Here is a 21,808-nt window from a genome sequence, read left to right as displayed (position 1 = left end):
ACGCGGGCGAAGGCGTGGCCAAAAGATAGCGTAATTTAAATAACTCGCCGACTAAACGGATTAGGATACAATTTGGACCTGGATTGTCCCAAAATTAACGAAACCTTTGAATTAACTAGAAAACATAGTTTTTAGCCTTTTGATTGTATTATTTTTATTGAATCATAAAGTACATAGAATATGGTTATTTATGGAATAACACATCGGGCAAATGGCACGCACGCACGCAGCAACGCACTCGTTTGCCGAAATTTCCCATGATTATTTTGCATAAATGTGACTGAATTTCGTTGACACAACGTTGAATCTCCTCCTTTTAATGCACGTGTGGTTGTGGGCTTGTTGACATAGACCTGTTATCCCATCCCAACTAATATTATAAATGCGAAAGTAACTCTGTCTGTCTGTCTGTCTGTCTGTTACGCTTTCCCGCTTAAACCTCGCAACCGATTTTGATGAAATTTGGCATAGAGATAGTTTGAGTCCCGGGAAAGAACATAGGATAGTTTTTATCCCGGTTTTTGAAAAAGGGACGCGCGCGATAAAGTTTTTCTGTGACAGACAAAATTCCACGCGGGCGAAGCCGCGGGCGGAAAGCTAGTTTTAAATAACCCCATAAAAAGAAATCTAATGGTGTTAAATCACAACATCTTGTCCACGACGCCGATTTGAGATTCCTGGATTAATTGTCACCGATACTCACGCACTGCTTCGATATTGACATTTTAACGACTTGATTTTGGAAGAACAGTGTGTTTGACGTCTCCAACAGATCCTGTCTCCAGGAATTTCTCAATTCTCAATCTTTTCACAATTCACGAAGTTAAATCACTATTTCGACCATATTTTGTATGAAATTTTCGAATTGCGGACGAAGACAGGTTGTTCTATTGTGTACCTAACGCTACATTTTTTGTAACCCTAAACTTTCAGCTGTCTATTTGTTTTATTTTTAGGGTTGTCAACACTTTATTGAATAAATTGTAGCAAAAAGTTTCGTTAATTTTGGGACACCCTTTACTAGCAAAAAACTCACTCAACTCTATATTATTATTACGTAGGTACTAGTGGCCGGCCGCGACTTCGTAGTTCGTATGCGTGGATCCCGTTTTACCCCCTTAGGGATGGAGTTTCGTAAAATTCTTAGCGGATGCCTACGTCATAACATCTACTTGCATACCAAATTTTTAATATCAGCCCGATCCGTCCAGTGGTTTGGGCTGTGCGTTGATGGATCACTATATCAGTCAATCAGTCACCTTTGATTTATGTTATACATATGTATGTTGCAGTCAAAACAACTTCTAAGTACAAAAAATCTGCTAAAAGTGGTTTTGCCTGATTGAAAACTTTACCAATCAGTCAAAATTCATAAATAGTGTCATGATTAGTGAAAATTACCTAGGTATATGGGAATCATTAAACATGTGTTAAAAATAATTTTAAAGTGTAAAATTTTTGTGATTGTGCATACAAAATGATCACACCTAACTTTGGTACAATAGTACATAATGCTGCCAGGTATTCGTCAGGTAGGATTATTATTAAAGGTAGGATTATTAATTTGTTCGGTCAGTTAGTTAAATAAAATGTTTTGCACTCAAAAGTGGTTTTGACTAACATTCTTGGTTAAAACCACTTTTGACTGATTTTTCCAGTCATCAAAAGGCCATCGGTTAAAAGTGCAGTTGCAGTCAAAAGTGGTTTTGACCTATTATGAGTTTTGACTGTAACATAATATATTATTATTTAGATTCTGTGCTCTAACCCTCTCCCTCCACTCCGCCCCCGATAGAGGTGGGGACTTTTTGTATGTTTACTCTCTAAGTATTCTGAACCAATTTCTGAAGAAATTGCTTGGGTACCAGTTCACGCAGTCTACTCTACAGTCTACTCCTTCTTTTTGGTCACTTTTTGAGTGTCCTTGTAAAGTTTTTTGTGATAAGGCCCGAAACACGTGAAAGTGCAAAGCGCTTTATTGCACCCGTAGCAGTACGTTGTGACGCGCTTTTCGCATTCGACGCAGTTGCGCCGGTATCGGTGGCCGCTTTTATTGTGCTCGGCCAAGACGTACTGTTTCGGGTAGTGCTCGAAAACTTGTGGGTCACTGACTGGTTTACTGTCTGTATTTATGGGCGAAGGCCTGGTTCTGGTTTGTGGAGAATGCCGTGATATTAACTCATTCACTAAAGTTTTACGAAAATTTCGGTGAGTAGTTGTATGTTCAGATTTGAATAGTATGTAGGCATTTAATGTGCTTACATTCAGTAGCCGTCTGAAAAACTTCTTGTACCAGACGGCCGTCCGCTTTCTTTCTAGGGGGTACACGGATAACATTTGGTCCTTGCGATCGACCCCCCCCATGCAGATATTGTAATCAGATACCACCGTGGGCTTCAGTATGCCACCACACTTCACAGTTGCTAGCCCATGGTATGTCGAGATAAGAGATACGTATTTCTTATCTCGCCAAACTATGAGATCCACATCCCCTGAAGTGCAGCCACACAGCTGATTGATAGCCATTTTCCCATTTGTCAGTTCCCTGGGAACTAACTGACGGTTGGTCCGTAGCGTCCCTGCGCAGTCGAACCCACGGCACTTTAATTCCCGCGCGAGTGCAGGAGAATTATAAAAGTTGTCCATCCATACTGTATGGCCTCTGTGTTCGAGGCCCTTTAATAGCCGTAGGACTAATGCGGGTATGACTCCAGAAACCGGAGAGGCTTGTGCGTTTGAGCACTCTTCGTGTCTTGTGTGGACCTCGAAACGCCACAAGTATCCGGACTTGGACTCACAAATCTCGTACGTTTTGATGCCGACTGCTGCGGCTTTGTTATTGATGAACTGATTTATATCCAACCAACCCTTCCACATAGTCAAACTTTCGTCTAGTGCTATATTTTGATCCATATTGTATAAATTTGAGAATTTGTGATTGAGGTGATCTAGAACAGGCTGCAACTTAAATAATTTTGCCTGACTGCGGGTAAATGAAGCGGGTTTGAAAGTCTCGTTATTTTGAAAGTGAAGACACCTGCTCAACAGCAAGAAGCGATCAAGAAACATCGCCGTGGTGAACTCTGGAGTAATGAAAACGTCACGTGTACCATTCCAGTACTCTTCAAGACGTGTTTTCACTACAATCCCAGTGGCTAGGATTATTGCGAAATACACGTAGAGTTCATCCACCGTCGTGTCCACCCATTTTGTGATCCTACTCTGAGGATACAAAGTGTTGGACTGGATCATAATCGCCGCAAGCTGTTGGGCATATCGGTTTGTCTCCACAGCAATGTGCTCCATGATTTGCCGATCCCAAATGGCGATGAATGCGTCATATGGAGTGGCAAATGAAGTAGTGGCTCCACACATAATGTTGGAAAACGGTTCCCTCCTTACCTCTGGTTCGATTTGGGGTTGTGGGAACGCTCTCCACTGGAAGTCAAACTTATCTATGTTTGATGTTGCTAATGGGTCAGGTAATGGGGCCGCTGACTGATCCTCAGGTGTCGTGGCGGGCTCTACGGATCCTGAAGTCGGGGGTGGAGGCGGCCATGCGAAATTCAGGTTCGCTGGGACGGTTCCTTCTTCGTCATCTTCGTCCTCGAGAAACACTCGAACCGTTCGCGGGATAGGTAGCTGTACGGTGTCCTCATCATCTTCCGCGTCTTCTTCGTCACTGCTACCTATTTAAAACAATTAAACGACATATTTAGGAAAAATGGCCATCTGTTAGTAGATTTGATGAAAACTAAAATTAACTTACCATAGAATAGGTGCTCTATACTCTTTTGCTCCTGATCCTGGTCCTGTAGTAGCTGGCTGTAAAATTTGATGCAAGTTAATATCGAACATTATACATAACTAGAACAACATTATTGTTACAATTGAATATTTTCCTAAATATACTTACATACGATGTTTGGTAGCTCTTGTCGCCCTTGGCGTGGATGATCCACCTCCCGTTTTCCGAGGGGTGGATGTTCCACTCCCACCACTTTCTACGTCTCTATAATAAAGAAATTTAATTAGGTACCTACCATATAAAATTAAAAAAAAAAATTGTTGGTTACAAAACTATACTTACAATACCGACGATGAAGTCACTGAAGACTCGGACGTGGCAACCAACAGCTCGCTTGGTGTTTGCGGAGTCACTACCAGCTCTAGCACCACTTCACATGACTCCGGAGACGGCTTCGTTGCAACGATAGGCTCACTATTTCTGAAGTAAAATATTGGGTAAGACGACGAAATAAAAATAATAAAAAAATCATTAAAATTTTGGTTGGTTAAAAACTATACTTACATTGCCGATGACGAGGTTTCTAAATCTAAGGACGTAAGAAACATCAAAAATTCGGATGTGGGAACCATCAGTTCGCTTGGTGTTGCCGAGGGCACTACCAGCACCACTTCAGATGGCTTCGGAGACGGCGTCGTCGCAACGATAGGCTCACTATTTCTGAAGTGAAAAATTGGGTAAGATGATGAATTAAAAACAAATAAATGTTAACTTTTGCCGTACCTACTAGACAAGGTACAGTAAGGCTAAGAACTCATGGCGCGATTTTTAGTCTGTTGGGGAAAATACTTCAGATTATTGTCCAAATATTATACATAATAAATAAAAAGTAAAAAAACTAAAACCCAACTACGACAAAAAACGACGCTGAAAAAGTATAAAACAAGATTTTCAGAATACTGAACTGAACAAAGTTGCTAATGTAGTTGCATAGTAATTTTCTGTTTGGAAAACCGCACTCGCACGTTTTCAAAGTGCTACGGTAGGTAGGTATATGTAACGTGTGACTACGCCTTTCCAAACATGAAAATTACTATGCAACTACATTAGAACTTTGTTCTGAAGGCTGAAAATATTAAATTTTCGGATAGATCCACTTTAGTCTGTGACCTAATATTGGTACCGTTGGAGCTGATGAAGCACTTTCAGGATCAGTAACCAGTTTTTTTATATCTTGTATAGTTTAGAAATAATCGAATGAGATCACTTATCGTTTCCACCCTGTATAAAATCTGATTTTTATCTATACTTATAATAAATCTGTAGAGAGGTCAATTCTGTACATGAAATATATTTTCAAAATAACTATCAGGGAGTGATTAGTGATCGATACTGATGCCAAAAATGCAATCAGTAATATTTTTGTCTGTCTGTCTGTCTGTCTGTCTGTCTGTCTGTATGTTCCTTATAGAAACAAAAACTACTCGACGGATTTTAACGAAACTTGGTACAATTATTCTTCAAACTCCTGGACAGGTTATAGGATACTTAGGAATTCCCACGGGAACGGGAATCAACGGGAAAATCCTTTTGTATGAAAAATTTAAACCGCTTAAGTTAGACGCTTGAAATTTGGCATGCAGGTACCTTAGTAAACTTAAAGCTTAGTTACAACAGGATATTGCAAAATTCCCACGGGAACGGGAGTTAGCGGGAAAAAACATTTGTATGAAAAATCTAAACCGCTTAAGTTAGACGCTTGAATTTTGGCATGCAGGTACCTTAGTAAACTTAAAGCTTAGTTACAACAGGATATTGCAAAATTCCCACGGGAACGGGAGTTAGCGGGAAAAAACATTTGTATGAAAAATCTAAACCGCGTAAGATAGACGCTTGAAATTTGGCATGCAGGTACCTTAGTAAACTTAAAGCTTAGTTACAACAGGATATTGCAAAATTCCCACGGGAACGGGAGTTAGCGGGAAAAAACATTTGTATGAAAAAATCTGAACCGCGTAAGATAGGTGAAGGGGGGGTAAAACGAGATCCACGCGTACGAAGTCGCGGGCGGCCGCTAGTGTATAATATTTGGACAATAATTAGAAGTATTTTCCCCAACAGCCAGACAGTTTTGACAGTTCCAACTCCTTGCCAGACACCCCTATTTTTTTTGGGTTAGTCCCAACGGCCCCGGTGGATCTGCCCCGTCAACGGGGTGGATGGGAAAAAGTGTTTTAACGACCCCGGTAGTCATAGTCTTAGCGTTCAACGGGGTGGATGGAACACATCAAGTGTCAACCACCCCGGTATATCATTTAACGGGGCGGATGGATCAAATCAAGATTCAACCACCCCGGTATTTCACTAAACGTGACGGATGACACAGATCTAAAAGGTTCCACCTCGGTATTGCATACCGAAAATAAAACCTGTTAATAAAATAAAAAATAATAATATCTAAATAATAATCAGTTTTATTTAACAGTCACTGTTTAAAAAATCTTCAGCATAAAAGTAAGTTTAATTGTCACAAAATATTATGGTCATAAACCTATAGATTACTTTTAGAATCACAGATGCGCAATTGCATTAATCATTCAATATTAATAACTCTCTAATAGTCTAATGTGATAAAAAGTAACTCTAAAACTCCTCACTAACAAATAATAACATGGAAATCTAAAATTTTTACAAAATATAATTATTATTTAAGAATCACAGATACGTAGTTACATTAATCAGGTGTTGATTAAGAGTAGGCGCACACCGTTGATTTTTAGTTGGCCGATAGTTGTGCCCGATTTTAAATTGTATGAAGAATCTGCCAAATGGAATCGGCGTAGTGTGCGCACTCCCATACACGCCCATACTGATCAACTGCCCGACTAAACTATCGGCCGATGAAAAATCAAGGGTGTGTGCGCCTACTCTAACAATAGTACTTAAAGTACTAATTAATTAAATAAATCATTAATAACAAAAAAAAATCCCATCCACCCCGTTGACGGGGCAGATCCACCGGGGCCGTTGGGACTAACCCAATTTTTTTAGGGTAGCTCCCAAAGCCACCATGACCCAAACTTCATAATTCACCAACATTATATCCTATATTGGGAGCATACGCTGACAAACTTTCAGCTTTTATAAAATGACGTAGGTCTGGCGTTCACTAGCTCTTAGTCTATAAAACATCAAACCTGGTATAAACCCGAACCTGACACAAAACTGACAAATGAACTTAAGAAAATATCGAAAATCTTAAAAAAAAAATTTAAGAACTTACATGTTTGGTGATGATGACCCAGCATCATCCACACCAATAGACTTCTTCATCGATTTTGCGTCAGCGCTAAAATTGATAAAATACGTTTAGTCAATTAATACTAACATGAATATGTGCACAATCATTAAAATATGTTTTCGCTTAAATACATACATCAGTACTGAGGGACATCTTGACCTTCTTTTCCTGGGATGTAGAGGACGCTCCAACGCTCTACCCTTAGGCGCATCTTCTATCATCATTGTCTGAAGACTAAAATCAAAATAATATTCACGTCTATTAAGGGCTATCTATTTGTTATCTCTATTAAAGGCGTAATTTTAAAAAGTAAGAAAAAGGTGATAATTACGGTTCTGAAAGGGAAGGTCTCGCCGTGCCTCTTCCAGGTCCAGCAGCAGAAGCGCCCCGCTCGCCTTGGCCAGACCTGCCATCACCACTACTGCCACCTCGTCTGCGCACGCCGCCGCGTCGTGCACCACCCGGACTCACACTCTTTGAACTATAATAACATGCAAAACAAAAAAAAAATCAAAGCAAACTCAAAAACAAATGCCTCCGACTGCATTATGATTTTGTGAACACTAACGGCGCGCGTGCGCACGTGTGACTTTTTTAACACCGTGAAAGTATGTCTCCCTTTTTCTGTAAAAGAAACAAATGTATTAAGGCTTGGTATTTCTGCTAAAGTAGGTATTTCGCGCTGTCAAAATCTGCGCGCGCAATACATCGCCGAAGACAGCGCGCCAAAGAGCTCTCGCGGCTACACAGTATAGAAATACCAGTTGGTTAGGTTAGGTTGACTTCCTTCCGTTCAAGCGTCACACTCACAGCACTTTCTAATACAAATCATATCCAAGTGATACAAATTAAAACAACTTTCAGAATTTTTGGGAATATATTTTAGAATCGAATAAATATAAAATATAACTGCCAAAGTAAACACGGTTCAAAGAGGCGTGGCGTCACCCGACCTTCCGGAATTTTCAAGATTACGTCAACCGACCTATCTGTAGGTCCTCGGGAGCTTGAGCGATTGGAAAAACATTTTATGATCAGTTACTCTTAGTTTAGCGATTATTTAGAGCTTGGATAATAAATTATAGTTGTTGCAATTCACGAAACTTTGCATGTGGTTAATTACATTAATCAGTACACGCATCAATTTTGTTCAGTCTTTTTGTTTATTAATAAATAAAAATATCATACTAAAATTGCATACATATTTTTTGTATTGGTCTGGGTGTTTTCTTTCCATAATTTATGTATAATGTATGTACGGGGCTCTGTATCGAAAATCACTATGAGCATCACACGCGGTTACCTGCCGCAGGCACCCGCTCTGAGCACTCATGGGAGTTTATGCAGAGGTCGCTAGAGTTTGACTTTGAGCTTTGTTTATAGTCATTACGAAGCAGATTTTGATGGGAAACTGCACTGTCTTGAATTCGAAAGGGTAATTTGATGGTGTTAGGGGAATTCTAGGAATAAATGCAGAGCCTCCTCATTGAAATTGAGACATTTCAATTTGAGATTTCACTTGACATTGATTGCAATCTGACATGGAGTTTTCAAACACTTGTAAAAATAAAAAGTAATTAAATCAAAAGCTGATTGAACCAAAGAATCACTTTGTCCCATACAAACTTTGCCCCCTTATTTCACCCCCTTCATTTCTTGATCCCATTTCGGAAAATCGGATGCCTACGTCATACAAAGAACACACCTTCCAACTTTCAGGTCTCTACGATATCCGTCAGTCATTTAGGACAAAGCATTTTTATTCGTTGTCCAATACTCTATCATTCCAGGTATGTCATTGACAGGAGGGCACTACTATCTTAATGGGTTATTTATTAGTCCCAACTTTATGCCACTTGACATTTCAGAATCGTTTGACTTTAGATACCTAAGCGATTTGATATTCAGAGTCCCTTAATGAAATCAAGTTCTAAAATAACTTGAGGTCTTGTACCCGATCAAGCTTTTCATTGCAGGACAGTTAAATAGTTTTATTATTAGTTTCTTCTTTAAGTCTTGATTTGTCAGAGTAGGTAAAGGCTCCATGAGAGCAAAATTTAGCTTTATAATAGTTTTTAATTTTTTTCTTGGAATATTTGACGCCTTGTAATCTCTCGTTAATATAGGTCCACACAAATAAAGAATGTTTGACTTCGACTTTAATAATTATGCTCTTACATAATTAGAATAATATAAGAATAAGAATTTTTCGGTTTTTATATAAGGTGTTATTTTTTTAACTGATCATATTTTACCAACACATCCTATTACCCCCTATTGGGTTAGTAGTAGTTTCGCACGATTTTCCTTCGCACGAATATGCGAAACGTCCCCTTTCAATAATAATTTTTTTTTAGTAGGCGTTTCGCCCGGATGTATTAGAAGTATTAAAATCGCGTGCGAATCGACTCTTTTTTGAACTAGTAGTATGCGATTACTAGTTCTCAAAGGGGTCGATTCGCACCCGTTCGATTGTGAAAATCCAAACTAATATTTACTGTAAGTAAATGCTAAATAGTAAATATTAGTTTGGATTGTGAATATCCTATCCTACTATAATATTATAAAGGCAAAAGTTCGGATGTCTGGATGTCATGATGTCTGGATGTTTGTTACTCTTTCACGCAAAAACTACTGTACGGATTTTGTTGAAACTTTACAGTATTATTGTTTATAACCCAAATTAACATATTGGCTAACTTATGACGATATGTGACAAATAAATTTCAATAAATAAATAAGACGTGTCTAAAAAGCGCCATCTACCTATCGTCATTGGTTAAAATCTACAGCGCTGGACAAACTACTGTATGACTTTCGTAAATATTCATTCGGGGGAAGCCGTGAAATTTTATCTAACGGGGGTAAAACAAGGTCCACGCGAACGAAGTCGCGGGCGGCCGCTAGTTTATAATAGGTAGCTTTCCCTCCGCAACCTTATTGGTATTCCATGTATGTGTCTTTTTACTGATTTCTGTTAAACATTTCATGTAAAATTTGTCCAGTTATAACTCCATTTACATCTGCATCTGTAAACAAGGGTTCATGTTCTCCAGCCCAGATGCCGAGTAAACAGAATCGTCTTTCAGTGACGTGCAGCTGCACCTATATTTGACCCACTGACCTAATTTTTTATTATTTATTTGTATCAGTGTGCTCTTCTAAAGAGTGTAAGACGATTGTATGTAGGTACTATTAAAATGTAATTTTAGCTCATTAGTTTTGTCTCATATTTGAGGAATGTACTATGTATCATGAGTAGAGTCTTCGTTTAAAAGGATGCGAACGATTAAAATTTCAATAGGTAGACAAAATTGATAATTCTTAATTATCAAAAATTTTAGCTTTCTCCAGTAACACTGATATTATTATACTGTGACTCATCAAAGTCATCATTGTCAAAAATATTGACAAATCGCGAACTGTCACGGCCAAAAAACTGACACGCGTCCGTCCTCCGTAAGCGCCACCGCGCGACTGATTGAGATTGTCCAAGCCGTCATAGACGATTTTTCCACATTTTTTAACATAGTAACTAAATAAGACGCAATATAAAAATTTCATCCGTTAAAAGCCCTCAAGTTATTTCTGAACTTTAGTTTAGTAAAAGATTTAGAATCTCAAATCGCTTATTTTAAAAATAAAACCATAAATAGAAAACGAATAGAGGTAACTTTGGGAATTTATTCTATCGAGTCAACTTCATCAAATCGTGTTTCCATCCGTTAATAGCCCTAGAAAATATCCTCAACTATGCCCAATAAAAATCTTAGCCTTTAATTTTACTGTTTAGTACCTCAAAAATGAAAAATGAAAACCTCATTTTCGCCATTTTCTCTGCTACCCGGCCTTAAACTATCACCGTTAATACTGTCACGTCGACAAAAGTCACATGTCGCGCGTCTTGTCTTGTTTCTATCTTTCTACGAAATGTAGGTAAGTACCTACCTACCTAAGTGAAACAATTGAAACGCTATCATGAAAAGTGAGTAACTTCAGTGATGCAAAAAACTACTATTTTTTTTCGAAATTCGTGTGCTTTATGTCTTGGTACATTTTTACCTAAGTACATAATATGTGTTCAAACACACCAATGACAGTTTAAAGCATTTTTTATTAATATTAAAAAGTCGACAAATAAATCCAAATAAAATGTCGATATAAAATTAATAAAGGTGACCGGCGCTATGGCACAGAATAAGTAATAGCTAAGTATGGCTACGCGACATTAACCATGTTAATCCACTGTCATTTTAACAAACGTCAAACCAAGTCAAAGCCAGTCTGTGAGAAATATTGCTACGAAAAAAGACCATCCATCCTCTCGACTGTGAGGCACCTCCTGACGCCATACCCTTTGTGTGACATGTCAAGACAATTTTTTTTTGCCATAATTTATAAAAACTCAAATATCTTCAGTTCTATTAGGACCATGACATTTTTACTGAATACTTTGTATTAGTTTCTTGACCTAAATCTTCAAAATTTTCCAACAGAAATGTTATACAGTATACAGTGTGAGTCACGTTAAAGTGTACATATGAAAATAGATGAAACTAGACCTATTTTTATCGACAAAAGAGGTAAAAAAATTTTTGAGATTTTTTTTAAATTTTTATAGAATTTTTTTTCTTACAATTACTTATTGTAAAGAAAACGTAATAACTTTTAAACTAAGCGGTATATCCTGATAAAATAAAAACAGTAATAATGCTAAATAACAGGCGATACTAAAAAATACATAAAATACACAAAAAAAGCCAACAAATAATAAAAAAATTAAACTTTTTGAAAAAAATCTGCTTTTAAATTCGTGTTTTTTTGGTTATTTGATAAATTTCTCCAAAAAATGCCCCTATAACCGGTGGTTTTTATTACTTTGTATTATTCTCTATTGTATTACCTTCGTAAAATCAAAAATCGCATGTCTCTATCCCTATCACAACGTTTGCAATGATCGTTTGAACTAAGCCTCTCCAGGCGCGCCATTCAAAGATTCGTTAACAACGAAACTGAAAATGGCTCTAGATTTGTAATTTTGATAAAGACAAGTTACATTTCAAATAAAAACAAAAGATTTCGAAGTAAAATAAACTTTTTAGTTAAAATTAAAATTGTCTCTACCTGTAGCGGAGAATAATGTTGTGGCAGGCCTTTGTTCAAACGATCATAGCAAATGTTGTGATAGGGATAGAGACATGAGATTTTTGGTTTTACAAAGATAATACGATAGAAAATAATACAAAGTAATAAAAACCACCTGTTATAGGGGCATTTTTTGGAGAAATTTATAAAATAACCAAAAAAACACGAATTTAAAAGCAGATTTTTTTCAAAAAGTATAATTTTTTATTATTTGTTGGCATTTTTTGTGTATTTTATGTATTTTTTTAGTATTGCCTGTTATTTAGCATTATTACTGTTTTTATTTTATCAGGATATACCGCTTAGTTTAAAAGTTATTACGTTTTTTTTACAATAAGTAATTGGAAGAAAAAAAAATTCAATAAAAAATTAAAAAAAAATCTCAAAAATTTTTTGAACTCTTTTTTGTCGATAAAAATAGGTCTACTTTCATCTATTTTCATATGTACACTTTAACGTGACTCACACTGTATAGCTTGATATCCTGCTTTCACAAAAATTTAAATAACTAAGACAAAGTAAGGGTTGGATTCCGACCGAAGAAATTAATAATCGACTTATCTTTTACCTTTGACCTAGCAACATTACTGTTGTACCTAAGTTAGATGTGATCATTTTATATGCACAAATCACAAAAATATAACACTTTAAAATGGCTTTTAACACATTTTTGATGATTTTCAAGTAATTTTCACCAATCAGAACACTTTTTATATGAATTTTGACTGATTGGTAAAATTTTCAATCAGGCGAAACCACTTTTAGCAGATTTTGACTGTTTTCTTTCAGTCAAAAGTGGTTTTGACTGATTATGAGTTTTGACAGTAACAACCCGAGACTGTAACACATTATATTATTTTGTTTTCGGAACTTAAGCACTTAAGTCAGTTGATATCTACGCGTAAAAAGAAACGGTAACCTATCATTTTGTTGCTACAAAATGAAAATTCAACACAAGTAATTTTTGCATAAAACGACTTCGCCGAATATAGATAGGTTCGAAGTGAGGTGGGGGTGGGAGTGAAGCGCAGTGGTAGTAAGAAGAGCTTATTAAAAAAAATTGGATACTGTTTACAAGGCCTTTGTCCAGCAGTGGACGTCTTTCGGCTGAAACGAACGAACTGTTTACAAAATCATTCTGTATAAATTTCTTAAACAAAACATGTTTCAAACTTTTATAAAACGGCCATTCGAGAGCGCCATAAAACTGAGCTTTACAAAAAAGTACCTACCGTAGAATGGGGTTACTTTGGCCAATTTTGAACTTTGAAGGTCCATATCTTTTAAATTTGTGGGTGTAAAAAAATACAAAAAAGTCTAATAATCAGTTTTTATAGTACTCTCGATTCGTGTAATAAAAAATGAAAAAATATAGCTCAATTTTGAGAAAAAAAAATAAAAAGTATGTGATCAAAGCTAAAAGAAGAATGGGGTTACTTTGATATCCCCAGATTTTATTGCGTAAATAGAAAGTAACCACAATTATAATACCAATAGATTAAGGCTTGGTATTTCTGCTAAAGTAGGTATTTCGCGCTGTCAAAATCTGCGCGCGCAATACTTCGCCGAAGACAGCGCGCCAAAGAGCTCTCGCGGCTACACAGTATAGAAATACGCAGTTTAGAAATACGCAGTTGGTTAGGTTAGGTTGACTTCCTTCCGTTCAAGCGTCACACTCACAGCACTTTCTAATACAAATCATATCCAAGTGATACAAATTAAAACAACTTTCAAAATTTTTGGGAATATACAGGGTGTCCCAAAAACAATGGATAACCCTGTAACCATCGATAGGCCTCGCCATGATCTCCCTAACGTCCATTTTTGACCCCAGTAAAAATATCACCGTTTTCAAGATTTTTAAGTTTTTGTGCATTTTTAGAAAATGCCACCTGCGATTATTTTTTCTCATGCCATTTCTACAAATGAGGATACTTTTCAATCTAGTTTTTTTCCTTATCACAAGGGATAGTTGGGCTATCAAAAGAAAAGATCAAAGTTTAACAAACTGGTTTGAAAGTATGAAAATTTTAAGAAATTGCAGAAGAGAAGGAAAAATTAATTCATTGTCTTGCACTTTTGATTAGCCATCGTGTAAAAAAAATGTAGGAAGACCATCGTGCCCATTACCTTAAAAACTTCCTTGGTTAATTGAGATTCTAAAAAGGTATCACAAGCCTATGTATTCTGTATTATTTTTCTCTTATGGCTACTTGAATAGCAACTAGTATGAAAACTGCAAAAATGAGTTTTTCTCGTAATAGTTAAACTAGGACTGCATAGTCGCATTAAATACAAATGGATAATTTTTAGCGTAGGAATTTAAATAAAGCAACATTTTATCATCATCATCATCATCATTTCAGCCGTAGGACGTCCACTGCTGAACATAGGCCTGTACCCTAATGATTTTCATAATGACCGCTTGGTAGCGGCCTGCATACAGCACCTTCCTGCTTATCTTTATGAGGTCGTCGGTCCACTTTGTAGGTGGACGTCCTACGATGCGCTCTCCGGTACGTAGCCTCCACTTGAACCCTGCTGCCTCAGTTCTGCGAACTACTGTGCCTTGCCCTTTGCCACTTCAGCTTGCTGATCCGTCGGGCTATGTCAGCGACTTTAGTTCGTTTACAGGTCTCCTAATTTCTGATACGGTTTCGTAAAGAAACCCGAGCATAGCCCCTTCCATAGCACGCTGTGCAAAAAATCCACGTTTCTGAGCCGTGTATCATCACGGGCATCTGTCTATAGGCACATTTATAAGGTGTAAAACAAAAATTAAGTAATCACAAAAACGCAGAACGGACGGCCAATGGGGCAACAGGGTTCAAGTGGAGGCTACGTACCGGAAAGCGCATCGTAGGACGTCCACCGTCCAAAGTGGACCGATGACCTCATAAAGGTAAGCAGGAAGGTGCTGGATGCAGGCCGCTACCAAGCGGTCATTATGAAAATCATTGGGGTACAGGCCTATGTTCAGTAGTGGACGTCCTATGGCTGAAATGATGATGATGATGATGATAAAATGTTGTTTTATTAAAATTCCTACGCTAAAAGTTATCCATTTGTATTTAATGCCACTATGCAGTCCTAGTTTAACTATTACGAGAAAAACTCATTTTTGCAGTTTTCATACTAGTTAGTATTCAAGTAGCCATAAGATAAAAATAATACAGAATACATAAGCTTGTGATACCTTTTCAGAATCTCAATTAACTAAGAAAGTTTTTAAGGTAATGGGCACGATGGTCTTCCTACATTTTTTTTACACGATGGCTGATCAAAAGTGCAAGACAATGAATTAATTTTTCCTTCTTCTCAGCAATTTATTAAAATTTTCATACTTTTAAACTAGCCTGTTGAATTTTAATCTTTTCTTTTGATAGCCCAACTATCCCTTGTGATAAGGAAAAAAACTAGATTGAAAAGTATCCTCATTTGTAGAAATGGCATGAGAAAAAGTAATCGCAGGTGTCAATTTTCTAAAAATGCACAAAAACTTAAAAATCTTGAAAACGGTGATATTTTTACTGGGGTCAAAATTGGACGTTAGGGAGACCATGGCGAGGCCTATCGATGGTTACAGGGTTATCCATTGTTTTTGGGACACCCTGTATTTTAGTTTAGAATCGAATAAATATAGAATATAACTGCCAAAGTAAACACAGTTCAAAGAGGCGTGGCGTCACCCGACCTTCCGGAAGTTCCGCGCCGGCTAAAAGAATTTCAAGATTACGTCACCCGACCTATCGGTAGATCCTCGGGAGCTTGAGCGATTGGAAAAACATTTTATGATCAGTTATGTTACTCGTAGTAGCGATTATTTAGAGCTTGGATAATAAATTATAGTTGTTGCAATTCACAAAGCTTTGCATGTGGTTAATTACATTAATCAGTACACGCATCAATTTTGTTCAGTCTTTTTGTTTATTAATAAATAAAAATATCATACTAAAATTGCATACATATTTGTTTGTATTGGTCTGGGTGTTTTCTTTCCATAATTTATGTATAACGTATGTACGGGGCTCTGTATCGAAAATCACTATGAGCAATGAGCATCACACACTGTTACCTGGAGTGCATTACCGCAGCAAAATTTTTATAAATGTTGTGCTTTAGAGTGTCGAGAATATAGCAGATAATTAGTTCATCGTGAGCAGAAATTTGTCCACTAATAGCAAAATTCGTTCAAATTATTGTTTTAAAGTTATTGGCTAGAAGATTCTTTTATCTTGCAGCTTAGACCTTTAGCTACAGACCTTAGACAGTATTTTTGAAACATTCTTACGCATGGTGGAGGAAGGGACGCTCTAGAGCAGTGGTTCTTAACCGTTGGTCCGCGGACCACTGGTGGTCCCTGGAGGCATTCCAAGTGGTCCACGATGTGCACTTGCACACCTTGGTCAAAACCACTTTTAACTGATTTTTGCAGTCAAACTGGTTTTGACCGATTATGAGGTGATCCCTGACAAGACAGAAATTTGGTATATGGATATTTGGTTGGAAATAAAATGGTCCCTCATGACTTAAAGGTTAAGAACCACTGCTCTAGAGACTCAAAACTACAAGGATACACATGAACTCCAGTTTTAAATCCGTTGATATCTGCTGCATCTGCCATGTTTTTGGCTATAAGATTCTTCTATCTTACGGCTTAGACCTTTAGCTACAGACCTTAGACAGTATTTTTGTGAAAATTCTTACGCATGGTGGAGGAAGGGACGCTCTAGACACTCAAGTCTACAAGGAGTCACATCAACTCCAGTTTTAAATCCGTTGACATCTGCTGCATCTGCCATCTTTTTGGGTAGAAGATTCTTCCATCTTGCAGCGTAGACCTTTAGCTACAGACCTTAGACAGTATTTTTTTGAAAATTCTTACGCATGGTGGCGGAAGGGACGCTCCAGACACTCAAGTCTACAAGGAGTCATATGAACTCCAGTTTTAAATCCGTTGACATCTGCTGCATCTGCCATCTTTTTGGCTAGAAGATTCTTCTATCTTACAGCTTAGACCTTTAGCTACAGACCTTAGACAGTATTTTTTATTATTTATTTGTGTCAGTGTGCTCTTCTAAAGAGTGTAAGACGATTGTATGTAGGTACTATTAAAATGTAATTTTAACTCATTGGTTTTGTCTCATATTTGAGGAATGTATTATGTATCATGAGTAGAGTCTTCGTTTAAAAGGATGCGAACGATTTAAATTTCAATAGGTAGACAAAATTGATAATTCTTAATCATCAAAATTTTAAGCTTTCTCCAGTAACACTGATATTATTATACTGTGACTCATCAAAGTCATCATTGTCAAAAATATTGACAAATCGCGAACTGTCACGGCCAAAAAACTGACACGCGTCCGTCCTCCGTAAGCGCCACCGCGCGACTGATTGAGATTGTCCAAGCCGTCATGGACGATTTTTTCCACATTTTTTAACATAGTAACTAAATAAGACGCAATATAAAAATTTCATCCGTTAAAAGCCCTCAAGTTATTTCTGAACTTTAGTTTAGTAAAAGATTTAGAATCTCAAATCGCTTATTTTAAAAATAAAACCATAAATAGAAAACGAATAGAGGTAACTTTGGGAATATATTCTATCGAGTCAACTTCATCAAATCGTGTTTCCATCCGTTAATAGCCCTAGAAAATATCCTCAACTATGCCCAATAAAAATCTTAGCCTTTAATTTTACTGTTTAGTACCTCAAAAATGAAAAATGAAAACCTCATTTTCGCCATTTTCTCTGCTACCCGGCCTTAAAAAAATCAAAATCTGCCAACGGGATAAATAGTTATTGACATTTTTGTCATATGGGGTAACTTTGATCTAGTAAAAGTCATCAAATAATTAACTGTACTTATTTCGTTACTAAAATGTTGGTATTAAAATTTTAGCATTCAATCAGTATTATTTATTGATTTTACGAACGAAAAGAACTTAGAAATAGTTAAACTTTACAAAATAAAATTTAAAAAATAATTATAAAAATAATTTCTCTTAAAAAAAATCAATAATATTAAATTTATGCATCAAAACAATAAGAAAAGTCATATAAATTCACTTAAGTCATACAAGTTCTGCAATATCAATATAAAAAAAATTGGACACATTCAATGTTACTATCCAGAATAGCAAAAGGCTTTGGTTTTGGCAGGTAGATTAATTATTTCACTTGTCCTAATTTCAGATAATATCATCGCGAACCCATTTGAATTCTTTTTTATATTCCAAAAATTTGAAACCTTCGACTACCAGTGGATATTACCATTTAAAGAGGAGTATAGTCTCTGGGGATAATTTGATCATTTTTGATCAATCTCGCACCATATACCCTATCAATGACACCCCGCATCAAACAAACGTAAGTGATTCCATTATCTTTGAAGTTAGAAAAACATTAAGCACTGTATGGGATAAAATCGATCATAGGCCACATGATGGAGTATATCTAGAAATTTCATTTTACTATCACATAAATAAGTACACATGAAGTTTTACAACACAATTATTTAGCTATAAATAGAGAATAACATTATATTAACCTTTTTTCATTAAAATTATAGGCGAATTTCCCGCGTGTTCTCAAAAAAGGAATTGACAGTTCTTCAGTGTTACTAATCTAAAAAAAAAAACTACCAAATTGCGTTTCGTTTTACGCAATTCGTGATTTTATACAAAATGGAAGTTTCGATCAAAGTCATCCCGTGATTCAAAGTAACCCCATTCTACGGTACCTACTTATTCATTGGAACTAAAGCTTTGCGAGTGTTGAAACATCAGAATCTTTGGTTGAAACGCCTCTAGTCTGTGGCTTGTGGCGTGGAGCCTTAGATTAATAAAACCTAGATAGATAGTCAGTGCACGAAAGGTGAGGCAGATTTTAGTAAGCCAGAATGGCTTACTCGTAAACGTCACATGAACTGTCAAAGTGAAAAATTGGTAAACACGTCCGACGACTTTTAATTAATTAAGACGGTTTGTGCTGTGAAAGGGTGTCTAAATACATCAGAAAAACTAAAGAAAGTGACCAGTGTTACATTTCATAAGTAAGTACTACGATTCGACGCGTATTTTGCTTGAATTTGGCTTTCAAAAATTAAATACGGGAATGATACCAGTAACAAGAAAATTTATTTCCCAATTGTTCGCCGTACAAATACACTTCCTTTTTTATGAAATCGAGACTTTTCAGTCGATTTATCTTATTGTAATTAGGTAGGTACTTTGAATTCAATAAATAAGTAAGTACATGATGCGTTTTGTTTTTGTTAGTTGTAAAATAATTAAAAACGTATTAAAAATTTCCCTACTTTCGGGAAAATCGCCTTCACTGTCTACACTCCCCAACAAAATTGACACTAATGACATAAGATTTTTGCCTCACTCTTGACGAAGCGTTTGTATGAAGACTATCCATCTAGGTTTTATTAATCTAAGCGTGGAGCATATTAACATCAGTGTTGCCAGAAGGTTACTTTTGTAACCTTTTAGGTTACTTTTGAACTGCATTGGTTACTTTTAGGTTACACTAATGAAAAGGTTACTTTTAGGTGATTTTTCAGAAATTGTAGAATTAACTTTTACAGGTTATTCAGTAAAAAATATTAATAGTGACAATTTAAAAATTATGTCATAAACTGCATTTAAACATGAATTTGATTTATTATTTGTTAAAGACAATGAGTTTTAGCGAATGTTATTCGATAATGAAACGCAAATCTATGAAACGGTTTTATACGACCGGTTACTTTTCGGTCTTCATGATTGGAATGGTCAAAATTTCGAATTTAGGTAAACGATTGATGATCAATTGTATTCATTTTCCATCCATGAACAACCTTACACAATCGCTCCGCACCCCCCCCCCCCCCGTATGAGGGTTACTTTTTATTCAAAAAGGTTACATTTTTTTATATTTCTGGTAATTTCTGACTAGACCCGACTGGCAACACTGATTAACATGCTCCAAACTTAAAATGGCCGCGTCTGTGGCTTGGAGCATTTATGCTCCCAACAACAGAGGGTCATAATTATTACAATGTATGGAAATTTTCTATTTTGTGTTTCTAGGCATAATAGTTACATGTATGTGTATACTAGGAACTGGGCTGTATAATTATCAATAACTTTAAGAAATCGACCAACTTCAATGTCAGATTCTTATTTTTTACGCCAAAGAAGTTGATAAACAGCCCAGTTCGTTGTGAACAAACAGACACATTTGTAAGCATTAGGTATGCCTACAAAAACAAACTAAACCGAGCCGTGCAGCGTAATATGAACCCATGTTTTATGGAGCATATGTTCCAACCCACAGACGCGGCCTTTTCTCCAGCTCACAGACGAGAGGTACATTTTCATCACATGCTTTCCTTTTTAGTTCAAATTATTTAAGTGATTTAGAGTAGGTAACAAAAAAAATTAAAAATCACAACATTACCTACTACGTTAATTCCCATGGTATTTTTTTATTGAAAATTATTAAGAAACTCGTAATGAATGTAAAATAATTGAAGATTACTTACCGTTTCATGATGATTCTTCTCAAAATCAGGTTTTTGTCGTTTTCTAAACGCTAATTTTCTGTTTACGACCGCCGCCAACTCTCTGGACACGCTGAGTAACGAACACAAACCAACGCCAGGTGACACCCTGTGACACCAAGGCCTAAGCTAGAAATGCGCGTTCAAAATTAAAATCAACAACGAATGAATGAGAATGACTGTGACAGATATATATATTTCTATTTTGTTCTCTCTCTAGCTCTCGCCCGAACCAACCCGAATGTCTCACTCACGCATGAGACAGGTATACGTGCGCAAACGGGACCAAGAGCGAGCGAGCGATAGCGAGACACACCGAGAGGTAGCGAGAGCTCCCTGTAAACTCGGCCTATCTCGTGGTCTCTCGGCGAGAGTGTACTGCCGAAATGAGAAGTTGTTTTTACCCGACTGCGCCAGAAGGAGGGTTATGTTTTTCGAGTGTATGTATGTATGTATGTGAGGGGTCGTAAGATTCGTCCTAATCGTGAGAGTGACACTGGCTATATTAAAATTGGAAAAAATCAAAATGGCGGATTTTAGGCGCCATAAAGTCTTAAAATATATTTTTTTCCCAATACATATCGAGGGTATCAAAATAAAGGGCTATTTTAGTAGTTTACAAAAATGTACGTTATTTTAGTAATTAAAAAGATTAAAATAAAATTGTTATTGAATAAACAAAAAACCCCACTGCGTAAAAATTAACTAAAAAAAAAGATAAAAACAAGACAACTTAGTGTTCACAAATGCAGTCGGAGGCATGAAATACATCACCAACAAAAGAATTAGTCATTGATGCCTCTGATGCAGCCAGAAGCATCAATGACTACCTACTATTATCCAGAAAATGGCAACAAATAATAAAAAAATGTAACATTTTGAGGAAAATCTGCATTTCAATTTCTTGTTAGGACTACGGAATCCTAAAAAATTACTAACTTAAACCAAGAGGTATATCGTGATAAAATAAAAACAGATAATGCTAAATAATAGGCGATACTAAAAAAATACTAAATTATCCAGAAAATGGCAACAAATGGGTAAATCCGCGAAACAGTAA

General features: G+C 36.5%; 1 protein-coding gene across 2 annotated transcripts; it reads right to left on the bottom strand.

Moving 5' to 3' along the window:
• Positions 1–607: 607 nt before the first annotated feature.
• On the bottom strand, positions 608–21,243 carry LOC135088419 (piggyBac transposable element-derived protein 4-like). Of its 2 annotated transcripts, XM_063983247.1 has the most exons (9): positions 20,731–21,243; positions 7,381–7,530; positions 7,185–7,283; positions 7,032–7,097; positions 4,313–4,468; positions 4,091–4,228; positions 3,917–4,012; positions 3,770–3,825; positions 608–3,689 (listed from the first exon to the last, which is right to left on the bottom strand). In XM_063983247.1, exons 1-9 carry the CDS (start codon positions 20,736–20,738, stop codon positions 1,891–1,893), a joined length of 2,568 nt encoding a protein of 855 aa, XP_063839317.1. In that variant the 5' UTR covers positions 20,739–21,243; the 3' UTR covers positions 608–1,890. The 2 variants fall into 2 exon arrangements, with proteins under 2 accessions (XP_063839317.1, XP_063839319.1); XM_063983249.1 differs by lacking the exon at positions 4,313–4,468.
• Positions 21,244–21,808: the final 565 nt, after the last annotated feature.

The sequence above is a fragment of the Ostrinia nubilalis genome, chromosome 1, assembly GCF_963855985.1.
Source record: "Ostrinia nubilalis chromosome 1, ilOstNubi1.1, whole genome shotgun sequence".
In the NCBI taxonomy this organism is placed as follows: domain Eukaryota; kingdom Metazoa; phylum Arthropoda; class Insecta; order Lepidoptera; family Crambidae; genus Ostrinia; species Ostrinia nubilalis.
This window is presented reverse-complemented; position numbering and strand designations above follow the sequence as displayed.